At 34.3% G+C, this 18262-nt stretch overlaps 3 protein-coding genes across 14 annotated transcripts in view; 2 read left to right on the forward strand and 1 right to left on the reverse strand.

Moving 5' to 3' along the window:
- FAM169A (family with sequence similarity 169 member A) overlaps positions 1–10384 on the forward strand; it is a 107640-nt gene extending 97256 nt beyond the window's left edge. For all 10 annotated transcript variants that reach the window (XM_016136443.2, XM_036226092.1, XM_016136438.2 and 7 more), the window contains 3 exons: positions 1617–1773; positions 5054–5257; positions 6115–10384. In XM_016136443.2, the coding sequence (XP_015991929.2) occupies positions 1617–1773; positions 5054–5257; positions 6115–6663 (910 nt within the window). In that variant the 3' untranslated portion in view covers positions 6664–10384. The remainder of the gene's footprint in view (positions 1–1616; positions 1774–5053; positions 5258–6114) is intronic.
- Positions 10385–11025: 641 nt separating this feature from the next.
- NSA2 (NSA2 ribosome biogenesis factor) lies at positions 11026–16889 on the reverse strand. The gene is made up of 6 exons (XM_016136448.2): positions 16741–16889; positions 15394–15581; positions 15157–15307; positions 13676–13855; positions 11918–12110; positions 11026–11340 (listed from the first exon to the last, which is right to left on the reverse strand). The coding sequence occupies exons 1-6, from the start codon at positions 16741–16743 to the stop codon at positions 11273–11275; spliced, it is 783 nt and encodes a 260-aa protein (XP_015991934.1). The 5' UTR covers positions 16744–16889; the 3' UTR covers positions 11026–11272.
- Positions 16890–16956: 67 nt separating this feature from the next.
- The window catches only part of GFM2 (GTP dependent ribosome recycling factor mitochondrial 2), a 43824-nt gene continuing 42518 nt past the window's right edge, over positions 16957–18262 (forward strand). Inside the window, exon 1 of one of the 3 annotated variants that reach the window (XM_036226089.1) lies at positions 16957–17057. The gene's annotated coding sequence lies outside the window, so the exon portion shown is untranslated. Of the gene's footprint in view, positions 17299–18262 lie in introns of all 3 variants that reach the window. The other 2 variants (XM_036226088.1, XM_036226087.1) reach the window with 2 other exon arrangements.

Raw genomic sequence — 18262 nt, forward strand, 5'->3', positions numbered from 1 at the left:
GTAATTTAGTTGTAATTTTGATGTGGCCATGAGAGGAGGCCAGCACAGTGTTGACCCACTTTGCTATCTTGACCAGAAATTAACAATGAATTTTAAATTGCACATCTCAGAATTATGTGGAATTTTGTTTGCTTTTCATAAATAGAACAGGAACAACAAAACAAAATGCTCGAATTCTTACTCAGACATCATAAAAAAACAGAACTTCATCTTTGCCCTTGAAGAAAGCGTAGTCGTTTCTAATACACAGTTGTCTGTGACACAGGACACTGCAAGGTAGATTGTGACGGTACAATAGCAGAAGTACAAAATACTGTGGATGTGGAGGAACATATGATTCTAATAGAGGAGATGGAGAGATTTGACATTTAGGCTAGGGCTTCAAAGATAAGTAGAAACTTAATAAGCATAGTTGGCAGAGAATTTCTACTATAGAAGTCCACAAATTATGGTTGGTCCATGGGCCAAATCTGGCCCACCAGCTGTTGTTGTAAATACAGTTTTATTGAAACACATCCATGCTCATTAGTTTCTATGTTTATTATGATTGCTTTTCATTACATTGGCAGAATTGAGTAGTTTTTCAGAGATCATATGGACCATAAAACCTAAAGGAAAGGTTTGGTGACATCTGATCTACATCTCAGCTGTCCAAAGAACTTTCTCTGATGAAGGAAATGTTTTGTGTCTGCCCTGCCCAGTATGGCGGCCACTACCCAGTGTTCCCACTGAGCACTTGAGGTGTGGCTAATGTAACTGAGTAACTGAATTTTTAATATCATTTAATTTTATTGTAAATGGTGACCTGTTCTGTATTGTACCATGCAGATCTAGACTACAGGAATAATACAGACAAAGGCACCAAGTTAGGAGGAATGTAATAAGACTAACTGATAGTAAGGTAAATGGTAGCGTTTAGTTAGCAGATAGGGGTCTGGTCATATTAGGATTTGAAAGGAGGTACACTTTATTCTCTAAGCCATACAGAGCCATCAGAATTTCCTGAGTTGTGCTGTCACAGGTACAGTTATGTATATTAGAAAGAGTGCCCTGAAAACCTTACTAAAGAACATGTGTCCTGCAAGTCTGAAGGTGAGTTTGGAAGAAGTTACAGTGAGATTTCTCCAGAGAGACTAGGGGCCTGAAAGATGGGACTAGGAAGTTAGGGATATGTTTGAAGGCATTTTGGAGGTAAAACTAAACCATATCACTTATGGTCTAACTAATGTTTTTCAGAATGAAAACTAATGTTTTTCAGCATTATTAATAGGCCAGTGCTGGGATGAAAACTGGAAACTGGACTGTCCTGGGTAAACTGGGATGTATGTTCATTCTAATAGAATATGATCCAATCAGAAATGGACAGAGTGAAAGAAAAGTCTAGTTTACATGATTGAAAAGATGGTGATGTTATTAATCGAACTTTAGAACAAGGTAGTTAAGAGAACAAATTTGTAAGAAGATGAAGAGATTGGTTTTGGACCTATAAAATTTGAAGTTGACTGAACAACACTTAGTTGATTCTCTAAAAGTGTTACTTTATTAACAGATTCCTGAAATTTTCTATTCATCCTTAAAAAAAAGTAAGAATGGTTTTCTTTTTTTTATCTTTCTAGATTGGAGTCTACTGCACATACATCAGAGAGCTCAGAAGAATTCCTGGAAGAAGAACACGAACAGAGTGTGATTGAATTTGAGGACGGAAGTAGTGATAAAGATGCTCGTTCGGCACCGGAAACCCAGCCACACTTGGAGAAGCAAGACGGTGAGAAGGTATGAGATCACTTACTAAATATAATGAATGGAAGTAAACTAAAATTTAACTTTCTCAGTCATGTATTGTTAAATATGATATATTTTAGAGTCTTAGTAGAAATTGTGTTTAAATGTTAAAAAGCATGTATCAATTAAGCGAGGTCAAGGTACTAGAGTTGGGGAGAGGATAAAGTTACAAGTATCATTTTATATTTCATACTGATTTTATAAAATTTTACCCACAGCAAAGATAAAATAGAGGATTTTAAGGTAGTAAGGTACCTCAGTACATTTAAAACAAATTAATTTTTGGAATTAAATGTACTTAAGAAGTGATACAAATGATGTCTACCTTATGGAATCAGTTAGAATACCTTAAGGGTCAATAGGCCCTCAGCTGCACTTCTAGTTTGGTTAGGAGGATAGGAATGAGTTATCTAGAAAAAAAAAAAAAAATGTATATATATATATATAATCTCACTACAGTTGATTACAAATCCTGGAAAAAGTAACTAAATTTTTTTTAAAATGCCAGTTTGTTTTGTTTTTTTTTTATACTATATATACATAATTTCTTTAATATTTTATTTTTTTATTTTCCCCCTCCCCCCTCCCTTCTGGTAACCACTAGTCCATTGTCCATGTCCATGAGTCTCTGTTTGTCCTGTTCATTTGTTGCTTTTAGGTTTATATCCCACATATGTGATATTATGTGATTTTCAACCTTTTCTGTCTGGCTTATTTCGCTTAGTATGATTATTTCAAGGTCCATCCATGTTGTTGCAAATGGCAGTATTTCATCTCATAGCTGAGTAATATTCCATTGTATATATGTACCGTAGCTTCTTTAGTCAATCATCTATTGACTAAAAATTTTTTTAAAACGAAAAACAAATAGGAAAATCCTTTGTGACTAAGTAAACTCTATCTGGCTTAATTTCTGTAGCTCCTCAAGTATTTGTCTCTATCCCCTTTTTTCTTCTCTATTATTTCCCTGTTCTCTTCTTTTTCTTTAATATCTTTAATCTTTTCCTCTCTCCAGATTCCTTATTTCTTTCATATGTGCTTAAAACTACATTATCAATTTTATTTTCTTATACCAATTTATCTTTCTCTATTTGAAACTGTATTTTTATTATTTAAAATTTTTTAGGCAAGGTAACCCTTGGTTGACCTCACAGATTGGAAGGACCTTGTCAGTTTATAATCCCTTATTTTTTTATATTTTTTACGCCTATGGCACCTGGTCTTCCTAGGTGGTCTCCCATCCAAGTACTGACCAGGCCTGACCCTGCTTAGCTTCCAAGATCATATGGGATCGTGGAACTGTATTTTTAAATGGCAGTTTTTTATTGTAGACATTTGGGAAAGCAAAGCACATATTTAATAAAGGGATTTATGTGCACCTAGATGTTTATAGGGATATATAATTTTTTTCTTTTTGAAAAACTTAATATTATACTGTACATACTCCATATAACCAGTTTTCATTTTTCCAGCAGTACCTCAAGCACATACTATTATCGTTAAGTCACCAGTGACACTTTGATTCCCAGTGGATTTCCTTACCTAGATTAACTACTCTCTCTTCCTCAAGATGCTCTAGTCTCGACTTTATAACACTACCATATTTCGATTTCTTGGGTTTCTGCTCTCTTAAGTTCTGTTTTGGTTTTATTTTTTGACTATTCCAGTTTTTGCTTTTTTTCCTTTTATTTGTGTACATTCGAAAAGACTCAGTTCTTGACTTTCTGCTCTATGGTTCACACTTTCTTTTTTTTTAATTACATTTTATTTTTATTTTTTTTAAAATAATTTTTATTATGGCAACATTGGTTAACGAAATCTAGTAAATTTTAGGTGTATAATTGAACAGGCATACATATATTGCTTGTATGTTCACTGCCCATATTTAAATTTCTTATTGTCACCACATGTTTGACCCCTTTTACCCCATCAACCTCCCCCTCCCTTGCTCCCCCCCCAATACACTCTCTCTTTTGACTCATCCAATCTAATGGTTCAACAGTCATCTCTATAAGGATGACTAATAACTAGACTTTCAATATTGATCCAATTTTAGTCCCATAATATTACTTTTCTTCTGAATATTTCTATTTAGATAGATGTCTTTTATCACCTTAAATTCAACATAATTTCTATTCTTTGTTATCACTTCTGTATTGAGTCTTTTTTCCTGTTTTATCTTTCATTCTGTTCCCAAAACTGAAACTTGCAGGACTGAGTTTCTCTCTTCTGTTGCCTCTCATTTTTAGTTACCAAATTCTGTTTTTTTTGAGCTTTTGCTATATCTTTCTGATTTCCTTTGCTTTAACATTTCTCCTACTTTAGTTAATCCTTTTATGAGTTTTATTATACTTACCTTCTGTGTGCAATCTATTCTGTATACTGTCTTGCCAGATTAATTTTTCTAAGTCTCTGATTTCGGTTTCCCTGTGGAAAATTTTTCTATGTAATTTTAGGGGTTCTGTATATCCAGCCAAATCTATTTTTGAACACTGAGTGCATCAGTTTTCTAATTTTTAAAATGGTAATAAAATGCCCTCTAATTATTAGAATGGCACTAGAATTAATTAGAAATATTAGACATTGATTAGAAGTCTTGTAAATTGACAAACATTGGAAAAAGAGTTTCAGAAATTGGAGGGTTTGTGTTACCAGATCGCTTTTCCATGTTTTAATAGTGATGTAAAAAGCAGAGTTGTTCAAAAATGACCCTTGGATGACTGAGATTGGGTGCTCTTCTCCTGGCAAGAAGCTGTACCCAAACTCAGCTTCCCGCAGCACTGGTAGTGTTTCTTCCCCCTGGCAAAGTAAACTAACTTCCCACAGGCCCCAAAGATTCCTAATGCTGAATCACTGGTGTTCTGTAAAGAGGTGGCACCAAATCTAGACTCTCTTTGGTGCCTTTTTACTGAAAAGGTTCCACCCGTGATTGCCCCAGAAGGAAGAGCAAGAAGTGGGCAGGGTCTCGTTATTGAATCTCAGACCCTTACTGTGTCCACAGCACATCCTGGTCCTGTCCTCTCTCCATGAGAACAGGGAATTTGGGGGTACCTATGGATTGTTTTACTGGTTCTGCCTCATAAGTTTTTCCTTTTCCCCAGCAAGACTATTCCTTAACCCATGCCCTATTATGTGGTAGAATTTATCTTGATTCCTGGTGCATGACAGGTAGGGACTGAGAATGGATCCACCTTGAGCCACCTTGCATGACAAATAAGAAGTTAGTTTGTAATTGTGTCCTGACTTATTTTTTTTCCCCCTGATGGTGTAGGAATCTGAATTAGAGCCTATGAATGGTGAGATAATGGATGATACTCTTAAGACCCCACTTATAACTGAAGAGGAAGACTCTACTAGTGAAGTTTTAGATGAAGAATTAAAATTGCAGTCTTTTAATTCCAGTGAAGACTCTACGAATCTTGTTCCGCTGGTGGTAGAATCTTCAAAACCCCCTGAGGCTGTTGTACTGGATAAGGTAAGGGGGAAATAACCTATTTTTTTTCCTAGTTAAAGTGTTCCAGTGTTGGTGACATGGCAGGGGCAGTGTAATATATATATATATTTTTTTCCTCCACCTTAACATGTATAGTCCTTTAGGAAAATTATATTTTATACTAGATTTGGTATTGTAAGATGAAGCAAACAGTAATATTCCATAAATCTTTGTAACCTTATTCAGTCTTCTCTGATTTATGATAACAAAGTGAGTTTTACTTTGTAGGTTTAGAAAAATACTTAGAAAAATGAAAAAAACATTATTTACCAAATATTTGAATACCTATTGCTCACACACTCATTTTAATTTTACAGATTGGTGAGAAAACTTGAATATTTGAAAAAAATTTAATTTTTTTTGATTCTTTCAATGTAAGGCTAAAAAGCTATTGGATAGCATTATTTCTTTAGTGTCTCACATATATAAATGAATAAAATGACCATTGCCCTCACCTATCATCTAATACAGCCATCGTTAAAGCAAGCAGGGGTGGTGGTGTCAAGTCCCAAAAGACTCTTGGTTATGGCTCCAGTAACTGCAAGAAAGTAAAATGTTTATGCGCTGATTTACGGTTTTCAAAGAATCTGAAGTTTAAAATGTCTTTAAAAATAATTTTTGAGGAAAAATTATTATCGTATCTTTAAAGCAAGAACTTAATGTATTCAGATTATCACTTAAGGCAATTTTGAAAAAATTGAGTTGTATTCAGAAGAGGGACATGATTAACAAGTTATGAATACTGAATTCTTTAAAATGCAGTTGTCATTGCGTATTAATGTGAGAATAACTTAAGAACTATATTGCAAGAGTTTGTTCACCAGGTTTTTTCCTTTTAGACCTCACATATAACTGACTCAGAAATGTTGCTAGACGAAGGTCCATCTGATGAAAAAGGGCACACTGAAGAGAAACTGCCATTAGTTTCAAGAAAGAAGACACATTTTGGGAGTTCAGACAGTGTTGCTACCATCCCAAATGAAGAACGATCTGACAGTGGTTTTCCAAACTCTGTGATAGCTGAATTTTCTGAAGAATCAATCTCTGAAAATTTATCACCCAACACTACTTCCTCATTGGAAGACCAGGGTGAGGAGGGGGTATCCGAGCCCCAGGAAACATCTACAGCTCTTCCTCAGAGTTCTTTGATAGAGGTTGAACTTGAAGATGTGCCATTTTCACAAAATGCAGGACAGAAGAACCAGTCTGAGGAGCAATCTGAAGCATCTTCTGAGCAACTGGATCAGTTTACACAATCAACAGAAAAAACTGTGGATAGCAGTTCTGAGGAAATAGAAGTGGAAGTGCCTGTCGTAGACAGGCGGAATTTAAGAAGAAAGGCCAAAGGGCATAAAGGACCTGCTAAGAAGAAAGCCAAGCTGACCTGAATGAAGAAACACAGATGATAAATCCTCTTCTTTGTAACATAATTGTTGTTTTTAAAATATGGTAATAAATAGCATGGGGCACAGGACAAAAATTCCAAAATTTGAATTTGAGCTTATTTATGATGCAGTTTTTCCCTTTCCCTTAGGACCTCTAGGATTCATTGTTTTTAATTTTCCAGGCTATTTTGTGTAAATACAGCTTTTTACTTTTATTAACCATGTTTCAATTTTGGGAAACCAGATCATACTATATTTTCTTTAGCGGTTGGGGACATCTGACCATTAATATTTCAGGAAATGTAAGTTAAGAAGCCAAAAGTAGTAAGCTTTCCATTACTTGTAGGGAACACAGGAATCTTTTATACTAAAGGTTTTAGTAGTAAACTTGGTGAGGGTTCTAGAAGTTTTAGCTTATTTAATCACCATTTTTTAAAATGTAGGCATGCCTAAACAAAAATGTCAGTAAATTAGAATAAAACTTCAACTATATGAGAGCACAGATACAGAAATTTATGGTCAAAGGTTTATGAGGGTATTTTGGCCTCTTAATTCATAGCTGTATAGATGCATTTCTTCCTTTGACTTCAATGCCTGTGGAAAGGCAGAAACTGTTTCCAACTCACTCTTTATAATACCTGTTATAAACATTACTGCTAGGGATTTAACTCTGGCATGTAAGTACTAATATAACTATTTAAAATTTCATTTGAAGCTGGGGGCTATATACTTTTGTCCTCACCTAGTTAACATGTATACTTCAGAAGTATGAGAACCCTTCCTAAGACTGTTCATTAATCCTGACACTGCCCTCTTTTCTAGAATCTTATTTTTATTCCCCTCAGCTTTCATCCACTTCTGTAAATTGTGGAGTGATTCCTGTCAAAAGATCTTCCTGCCTGTCTGCCAACCAGCTTATGCCCTTGCCATCCATTTTTGGGTAGGTATGAAACTGTGCTCCACAATCTTAGACATAGATGGCAGAAATAAAACTGCCCTAGGAGCTGCAGTTTACAAGAGCTTCAATCATTATTGGAGGCTCTAGTTGTCCCTTTCTTGGTCTTGCACACTCTTGGGTTTGTTCTGTGAGGACAGGTTACAAGCCAGCCTGTCTGTGTATTTTCATTGTGTCGCCATAGCAAAAAAGTCTTTGCCTAGGAAAAACCTCAGTTGTTAATTTTTGTAATTTATTTAGAGATGAACAAACTGGTTATTCTTAGAATCCAAAGAGAATCTCAAAACAATCATACTCTTTGGAAGTATTACGTAGACTCAGATTTGCACTTAATTAGAGAATGCTTTGAGACCATTTGGATTGTTTTTAAAACAAGCTTGGTCCTTACATGGAAAAATGTGTTATGACTTTGTGTCATTGAGGTACTAAGGATTGATGTTAAAGGTTTTTCAGTAGTTAGGTGATGTCATTAAATTTCATTTTGGGATGTTAGTGTTTTAGGAAGATGTAAGTTGAGTTAAAATCTTTAAGCAGGCAAAATAGCAAACCCTCCTATTGATGTAAAATTTTTGAGTACTTGTATCCCCAAATTTTCTTTAGTTGTTGGTCAGAGGTAAGCCAGTATATTTCATGCTAAATGAAAATTAAAGCACTTTGGTCATTTGTTTTCTCAGAAAATACTAAATAAGTGAAAGAAAAAGTATGAGTAATAACTAGTATCTATCAAACGTTTATGCTGTTTTATACATTTTGTGAGAAACTTTTGTTAATACCACAAATAGGGAAATAAAGATTAAAATTTAGTAAATTCTTAACCTTTCCATTTTTAATTTCTTAAAATAGATAAAAATCTAACACTTAGATATTTTACTTTTTTACTTGGATTGTTTATCGTTTTCTTTAAAATACTTTCTTTAAAATGGTGTAGTTTAATAAGATTAAGCTCACTGACAACTCAGTGTGTGAATATAGTTGCTGACTTTACAAAACAATATTTAGTTATTCATATTCGATCACTGGAGACTAACAGATATACTTGTTAAACCTGTTTGGTTTACTTTTTAACAAGAAGTGCATTTTATAAGCAGTTTCAAAATTTTTGTTCACACATGAAAAATTGTTATGTATTATGACAAAAATGTTATTTTGACATTAATAGACAGTAGGGGAGAAAGTTAGGTCACATGGAAAAACCTAACTTTCACATTCAGTAACATGTTTATTTTCAGTAAATGAATTCTATACTCAGTATAGAATTTATCACAAAATTTATCCTCAGTAAAGAATATAAATAAAATGTGTAGTTTTTGCAAGGCATTAGAAAAACTTTCAGAATTAGAGAACTGAAATCTGACTTCAACTAGCTACTGTTGAGTGTCCAGTCACATTCTGTAGTCCTTTGTGAACTGTTTTTCTTTTTTCCTGTTCAGAAGTCTAATTTGTGGAGAAGGGAGTTCACTACAGTTTGTGTAAATACATATATATTTCCTTATGTAATATAAAGAATCAGTTAGTAGTAAAATTTTAGTTGTACTTTCAAGTTAAATTTATTCAATTGCTAGACATCACAAATAGGTATATTTAAGAATTTATTATAAAGCTCCTCTATAACTTAAAGGTGAGAGGGTCTATTATGATTTTTTATAAAATCAAATAGCATGACAGATGTCAGTCATCTACTGCTTAAAATGTGTCTATATTCACGGTGTTTCCCTTAAGTACACAGAATTATTATGGTAAGGATAACAGTTACTACTGACTAATGGTTCACTTTTAGCTGACCACCAGAACAATATCTAAAATTGTTTCAGTGACTTGAGAAAAATATCGAAGGTTTTTATGATTGCATCAAATTAAATCTTTACCTAGTATCTAATATCTGCTCTTATGTTCTGCTTTACCTTAGGGATTACCTTCTAAAATTTGGTCACACCAGCAAACTGAAACATCTTAATGTAAATAAAGAATTTATACTAACATTGCTCATCTGTGTAACAGTATTTAGGAAATACATTTCTGCCTTGTATGTCCACTAACAGCAATATGGTGTTTAAAGTGTTATCCAGTGTTTCACGGGTGTGATTAGTTATGCTTGTTTGCATACTTAATGTCAAGCTTTCCTTTTACAAAATAGTTAATTTGCTTATTTTGGTTCCAAAAAATAAGCAAACCTCAGTTCTGTGGTATCAGCACCTTTAGTCAATTTTTTGCTTTCACTTTCCAAAACTTAAATCATTCACACGTTCCCCATTTCTATTAGTGACAAAATCATTTGTTAAACTCTAATTGTAAGAGAGGTTCAGCTTCTGTCATCCTAAAGTAATTGTATCATAGTGGGTAGTCATTCCCAAGGGAGTAGCCTTTGTTTTCCCAAGTGTCTGTGTTCTAAAACGTCTACTGTTTATAGAACTTAGAAACGGTAGTACATTATTCAGAATAGTAAGTTTTACCAAAGTGCTCATGTTTGTTTTCTTGATAGTTTTTTTTTAAAGTTTAAAAGTAGTAATTAAACCTATATTTTGTGATTGTTTCCTGGTCTGTGTTTTGAGATTCTTTCCCTTTTCCCTAATTTCATTGATGAAGACGTGTTTAGATATTGAATTTGTTTAAATATTAAATGATTTTGTTAAAGGCACAATTAATCATATTGGTTGTATCTTCAAGACAGACTTTAAAAAATAAACAATTTAAAACAATATTTTAGATTAATGTAATATATAGACACCCTAAATCTCAAAGCCACAAATATATAATTCATATCACAAAAGTGCTTTGACCTAGTTACAACTCTAAAACATGACCTTTTATATTATGTAACTACAAATATATTTCTCTTTGAGGGCATTAACTGCGGTCTTTTAAAACTATTTACCTGGAATTATTTAAATAAACTTTCACTATTCTAAAAATATAAATATACTATCCTAAGTTCAGAATATATAAAATGCTAAAAGTAAAAACATTTTGGTACTTTTTTTCATGTTTCAAGTAGAAAATAGTTCCAAGTAGGTATTACTACATATGAGTAGGTATTACTATAAATGTTTAAAATACTAACTCAATGATTTACTGTCTGAAGTTAAGGATTATTTATTGAGGTTAAAAGATTTATCTAAGTGAGTTCTTCAGAATTCTAATTAGTGTATTGTGCCTTTTCTCATATACTTTTAATGTGAATACTTTTATAAACTTAACAAATGTTACTGTGTGTTAATATACATTTCTTAGGATTAATGAGGTGGAAGAGTTCAGGAAGATTTTAGATGTGACAAAGTTTCATAACCTAGGCCCCATATATAAGTGTGCACTAACCCTTAATTAAAGGTGTTTTCAACTACATGGGCTTTTCCAGTAATGACAAATTAGCATTGCTGAATACTTACTTATTAATACAGATACTGATAAAGTAGGATATTTCTATAACTGCTTTTTAATTATTCAATTTCATGAACATCTAAATGTTAAACAGATCCCAAAATAAAGACCAATTTATAAAACTGGGCCATTTTAATGTTCTTCACAATAAAATAAATAGTTCAATGAGTACAGACACATAACCTGTTTGGTAGTACTCAGAAACATCACAGGTAAAGGCAGTTTTCCTGATTGGTGCATAGTCTTCAATAATTATAAGGAGTTACTTGTATGAAACTACTGTCAAACCAGTAAGACTGCATTTATGCATCCATCATTTTCAGGATTGTTGGTAACCTGGGCATATTTTCCTAAGGAAACAAGATGAAAAAAAGATGTTAGCTAATAAAAATTAAATTCAAAGGAAGTAACATTTGCCCCAAATATTTCTAATTTACCACTTTAAAAAATCACAGACCATAGTCTTCCTTTTCAAAGAATATTAAAGTTTAGAAATACCTGGGCAGTAAAACCAAATAAATAAGAAAATGAGGAAAAAAGAATTTTTAATTGCTATGTTTTTAATTATTACTGCAATAGCTTGGCTATTTCAGTATAATTTCTTTCTCCCACTCGTGATTAATTTATTATATTCCAATGTTTTTTAGTTACATCTTTGGATCTTCTTTCATAATTAATGCCTTTTAAAATAACAGCATCAAAATAAATCTAGCAATGTAATACATCTTATGTAATTGAATCCAATAAGGTAAATTAAAAAGAATTATATTCATGACATCTTCTACAAAAAGTCTTCTTCCTAAAGAGTTAAATCTGATTTACATCAAGTTTTAACTTATCTAGCGCTTCTGCATTACTTTATGTCAACTTGAAAATTTTATTTTTAGGATTATAAGAGTAGCATCCCCATATAAAAAATTTACTTACCCCAAATAACCTTGCCTCCTTGTGTCACAAGGCCCAACTCGCTCACATTCACTTCAATGACAGTACCTTTGGTAATAACACCCAGAGTTGTATAAAGTGGGGATGAGGGATTTTTCTTTACACCAAGTATTGGCAGGCAAAAGGTGGCTTTCAGTTCAGGATGTGTTACATGGGCCTTCTTGAAACGTAAGCCCTAGTAAGTCAAACACAAGAATGTTTGAATCCAAAATGTTAATATAAGTAATAATCCTTTTCACTTATCTTTCTTAAGTATCCAAAAAAAGGAAAAAACAAAAGACCATGAATTTAATGTCAAATCTTAAGGCCTCAAATAAAAATACAATTAATTTTATAGATTAAAAGCCTGATAGTTACAGGATAAATCAACTACCCTGTTTTTTTTTTAATGATAAAATAAGGATTGGCAGGTTAAACGACTTGTTCCCACGTTAATGGTATGTGGATAGAATCAAACGTAAGCATCCTGATTCTGAGTCTGTATATAACTCATCTAACTTCCATGATGAAAAAGTGGATGGGCTGTCAGCATTGATGTTAATTAACACTGGTCAAGAACTAAATAGAGCCCAGAGAGGTCTCTGTTACAAGAGACCAGTCACCCAGAGTCACCTAGATATGGTCTTAGGAGTGTAGTACTTTAGAACCCACAACACTTTGCAATCTCTTACATTTGATTTTTACCTATATAGAGGTAGGGGACAAATAATATTAAAGTTCTTAGTACAGGACTCATTAATTGATTGGGTAAGAAACACCATTCAGAATGCCATCTGATTAATTCACAATAAGAAGTATATTTGCCAAGCTACAGAAAGCCTAGAACAGCCTGACAGGTACATTCTCTCCCTGTAAAACTGATAAGGTTAACAAAATATATTTATAAAATTAAGAATATGAAATGAAAACAAGGGGAGCCCATGATGTAATACAGGGATGGGTGAACATTTTCTGTAAATGACCTGATACTGAACATTTCAGGCTTTGCAGTCCATATGGTCTTGATTGCAATTACTCAAACTCTGTGGCAGAAAATAGCCACAGACAATATGTAGGTGACTGGGCATGGCTGTGTTCCAATAGAACGTTATTCACAGGCTGTTTCACATTTGAATCCATTAAAAATTATTCGGGTTGAGATCTAGAGTAGCCCTGCCAACTTTCTTTTCTCTGATTTGTTTCTCTAAGCTGGCGGGATATCCAGTTGGGAGAGTAATTGTTTAAAGGATTTTGTAAAAATGTTTATCTTCAGGGGTGGGGGAGATGATTGGTTTTAACCATCACTGTTGTTAATAGAAAGTCCCACTTATATATTAAATTCTTTTTCAATGATTGCATACTGATTGTTTTCAAAAGCATTACGATACTTGTCTTACTAAACTAGAATTGACTATTGAAAAAACTCAAGTTTTCTGTTCTGAGACAGGTGTCAGCATACAGATCACTTATTGAATGAGTAATGAATGACTTCATGTGGAAAAAACATTCTAATATGTCATGTTTAAAAGTTAAGATGCACTGACAATGTAATGAAAATTCTTTCATCTCAAATCTCTTATGAAGCTGTAAGACAAGAAAAGGTGCTAAGCAATCCCTACCAATAACTTAAAAATAGCCTAAAAACATCTTTCAACCTGTTTTTCATATCAATTTTAGGAATTTCAGGAAATTGCAATGTACTTAATCCAGTTTAATACAGGAACTAATATGTAAATCACTGCTCTCTTACTAGGGACTTACCATTGGCCTAATGAATCTTTCATATTTAGGTGGTTTTCGAGTAAAGCCATCTCCAACAAAGCAGACTTTAGTAACCATCCTCTTCCATGCTTTCTTCTTTCTCTTTCCTGTTCGAATAACTTTTAATACCTCTGTTTCCCCCTGAGCACGAACTTTGGGCAGAGGGACTTCCCACTTTCCCTAAAAATAGACCATAGTTAAAATTTATACAGTTAGTAAAAGATAATGAGAACAAAAAGTCAAATATGTTTCATTTGTACAAAGTAGTAGATTCACTTTTCCTTAACCAAGATTTTAGCTCAATTTTCTAAAAGTCTGTGCTGTCTTCTTATAATCCCCCAAATAACTAGAACTAGTTAAGTTTATATAGCATATATTAAATAAAAAGTTTTGCTTTAGCTAAAAATCTTAATGTCTTGTTATGGTTGAATAACACCACCTGTAATAAGGCAGTGCCTTCTCTAGGTAGTATGTGTGCTTACTACTAAGTAGAAAATAGTATAAAATTGGAAGACTGTCTCTACTTCTTTAATATATCTTTGTATTTCTACCTCAAATGAATTTTTATATTATTAAGACAATCACCAGATATTTGTACTTCCATAGAATGCAAATTTTATGAAAACAACGCAGTGCAAGGTACAGTATAGAATTCTGAAAATTACTAAGACATAAATTCTAGAAGCAGCTCTACTGTTTCATAGATATGTGACCATGAAGAATGGTTACATACCTCCATGACTTTAGTCTCTTTGTAAAATGAGGAGGGTTTAACTAGATAATCTCTAAAGTTTCTTCTGGTGCTAAAGTTATACCATTCTAATTTTGGATAATTACCAAAAAACAAGAAGTGAAAATTTAAAAATCAAATTTTAAGACTAAGTTTTAAAAATATAGTTACCACATATTCTGCTACTTGGATTTCTATCAATCTATCTGCAAGTGTTTAAAAATATCTACACCTTTTTCTCTTGTTTTTAGCAGAATTTAACCTAATTTGGCACCAGGGCTATCTAGAAGTATTTTTTTTAAGAACTGAATTTTTATGTAATCACTTAGAGTGTTTTCCACTATTCTACTTCTTAACCAATTTTGGCACTGCAGGGCAGCATAAACAAGCAGCAGTTGTTTCCTTCTCTGTAACAGTATACAGCATTAGGAATTGTCAAGAATGGGAAGCCATAAAAGGACTAAATTTGAGATTCACTGCTTACTTTGTTTTTAAATAATTTTTTTAAAAACTAAAGGTATTTGGCATTCTGATTTTCAAAAAACATGTCAAATGCTAAAATGCTGGTTGATGAGAAAACAAAGTTTATTACTTAAACATCAAAATGAAGTGTATTAAAACTTCAACATCTAAGTGGGAATAGTAGTTAACTTCATGTTTCTAATTAAACCAAAGAAACAAAGAACCTCAAATTTGAAATAAGTAATTCTCCTGAACAAAATGGAAAAATACTTTAATTTTTATTGCTTACCGCTTTCTCTTTTCGTTTTTGTTTAATCATATTAGAAAGTACTTTGGCTCGGGACTGTCCCTCCCTGTCCAGCAGATATGCAGGTACTGCTCCTTGTGGAGTCTTTTCATCATTCTTTTGTTTGGTGTTTCTCTTTTCATGCATCTTGATACTACCAAGAAAGAAAAAGATTCAAGATAATTTTAAAGAACTATCACTCAAAATATGGTAACTTGATACAAATAAATGATCACTTACGTCTTTTTCATTTGTATCTTCTCAGCATGGCGCTGTTTATGGTAGAGCTTAGCTTTGAGACCAATCATCTTTTTTGCCTTCTTTGAACGCTCATGAGCTTCTCGACCTTCCTTCTTTCTCTTTTTCTCATGGTAATCCAAACGATATCCATAGCGCTTACGGTGTAACTCAATATACTCGTTTTGTGGCTATAACGCAAGAAACAATTTCTTTTCAGCAGCATATTAAGTACAGAAGACCCTATGTCACCCAAATGTTCTCTTGCTTAAATAACTTAAATAAGTATTAAGCCTATTCAAGATGTAAGTTAAATTTTGACCCTGGATGATAAGCATCAGGATCAACATCTATAATCTCAGTGAAAGTTACTGTTCACTGAAGGCAACTGTTCAAAATCCACAACCACAAAAGGGATGATCTGATTCAGGATTTCCTGTTTTTCTGAACATCAGTAATCTAGTTTTTCAATAACATCATTGTTGAGATTCCCCATGTTGTATGTATCAGGACTTCATTCCTTTTTACTAACAAGTAATATTCCATTATATGTATAAACCACTGTTTACCCATTGACCAGTTTTTAGTGAATAAACCTACACACTTAACTTTTTGTGTGGACATAAGCCAACTGTTTTCCAATGTGGTTGTACTATTTTGCATTTCACCTGCAATGTATGGGATATCCTTTTGCTTTTCAAATGCCCTTAAATTTTGTTTAAACACGGCCTCAGCCCACCAGTATCTTAAGACCTCAAAAATTAATGATACAAAACCAACTCCAGTACAGAGAATAGTGTTAAGTAACAAGGCATTACGTATCAGTTGTGATGTTTTCAACTGCTATCACAAAAAATTTTGCAGCGAACATAAGAAATGTTGAGTGCTGTTTTACATAGAAACAAAGATTAGAGATGTGCAGAAAGGATCTGGCAATCAGATCTGGGATGTAAGCCCGCCTACGCAATTCATCGTCAGCTGCTTGGCGTGGCAAGGCATGCCTTCTGTTTACTCAACAGTAAAATGAGGTGGCGGCGGGATTAAAGCCTGCAACATAAGGTTATTGCTAAACTCTGGTACCAATGGCCACGCAACGTGTAGCGAAACGAAGAAATTCGCTCCAAAGCCTGTGCTGCGACAAATACCCCATGTCTAACATATCCCCAGTGCGCAGTTTTCTTCACTCCACGGAGCCGATCCCTCCGAGTTTACCCTCATTCCCTTCAGGAGTACCTCGCTTCCGCCTACCACGCCTCACCCCCAGCCCAAGCGCCCAGCGGCTCTCGGGAACCCCAGGCCCCACCAACTGAGACGCCTTAGATCGCAAGCGCCGGAGGGCATCCTCCTCACCATGGTTACGGCCGCCGATCAATTCCCCGGACCCAAAGACGTTCTCAAGTTCTCGAGTCTCAGAGACCCGCGAGCTGACTCCACGCAACTCGCGACAGGAAAGGGATACTTCTAAAACGACCGACTCCAGCAAAAACGCGACGCACCCGTTCCGAGCCTCTGTTCTCCGACTTAAGCGAGAAGGGCGGAAGTTGCTGGCAGGAGGCCTTTGAGTGGTGCACCGCAGGAAGTGGAGCCGCGCGGTGTTCAGAGGCTGCCAAGCTGAAAAAAAAAAAGAAAAAAAGTCGGGTTATGGAGGTGCCAGGGCGTTTGCTGAGGTAGGAGAACGCTGCAATGTGCAGCCTCTGCATACATTTGCGTGGCGCGCACCTCTCGTTTTCAACAGCCTAGTGAAAAAGCTGGCTTCCAGTATGCGAATGAGTGCCAGGTGGGTACCGAACCACGCCTGCGACTTCTGTGCGACTTTCGTGTGCCTGAGACCCTTGACCCCCTTGGACACTGCTGACCTTCAAGGATGCAGCAGCCCTTTTTATATTGTCATGTGTTAAACGACTTTTGGTAAGCAGTTATGTATGCATTCTTCGAGGCCTTAAGAGTTCTGTTCTTTATACTATAAGGCTTATTCTGTAAGGCTTATAGAATAATTCGCTTAATAGCACCAGTAGGAAAAAATTTTCGTTTAAGTTCATTAACCCACAAGGAAGAAGAAAATCAGTAGAGGGCCATAAATATAGGTTAAAAAAATGTTTGAGGCATCGTGCTGGGCACAGCTGGTAGAAGATCTCTCCTTTGAGGAAACTCCCGGTAGTGACTATAATTTGTAAATATATTTGTCAAGTGTAAATATAAGTTCCAAGTGTTATAAAAACAGAAGATAATATTAAAACTTTCTAGATAATTAGGAAAGACTTTCAAGCTGGGCCTTGAAGATTGAATAGAAATTTACCAAGTACTGGGATTTGGGGGATTCTGGGACTGCTTTCAGGCAGTGGCAACGTTGCACACAAAGGTGTGAGGTATCAGCACGGTGTCTCTGGGGCATTTTGAGATCTCCAGTACAGAGTGAGACAGATTTGTCATGTTAAAAATCTTTAGAGTTTTAAATAGAGAAGTGTCAAAATGAGGTTTATTGGAAGGATATGTATAAAGAATGGATTAAAGCAGTATTTCCCACTTTAATGATTTGAGTACTACCTTTTAAGACTGGTTGTATCTGAATGTCACCTGTGCTGTTATTTACTTAATATTTTTCTATAAATCAATTCACACTTTTATGTAAATAAGTTTAACTTAATCTTAACTCTTTCAACAAAATCACAGGTTTTGTCTGCTATTTTTTCCCAATATTTAGTAAACAGTTTATTTTTATTTTTATTTTTATTTTTATTTTTTTGTCTGTAACCTAAAATAATCACAGGCATTCTTTTTGGGAAACATGGCATTGGAATATGTTTTCAAAAATTTTTTTATCATACTCTCAAAAATGACTCAGCTCCAGAGTTTTGTTTATGTAGGTTATTGA

Source organism: Rousettus aegyptiacus, unplaced genomic scaffold (assembly GCF_014176215.1).
Source record: "Rousettus aegyptiacus isolate mRouAeg1 unplaced genomic scaffold, mRouAeg1.p scaffold_m13_p_8, whole genome shotgun sequence".
Lineage (NCBI taxonomy): Eukaryota > Metazoa > Chordata > Mammalia > Chiroptera > Pteropodidae > Rousettus > Rousettus aegyptiacus.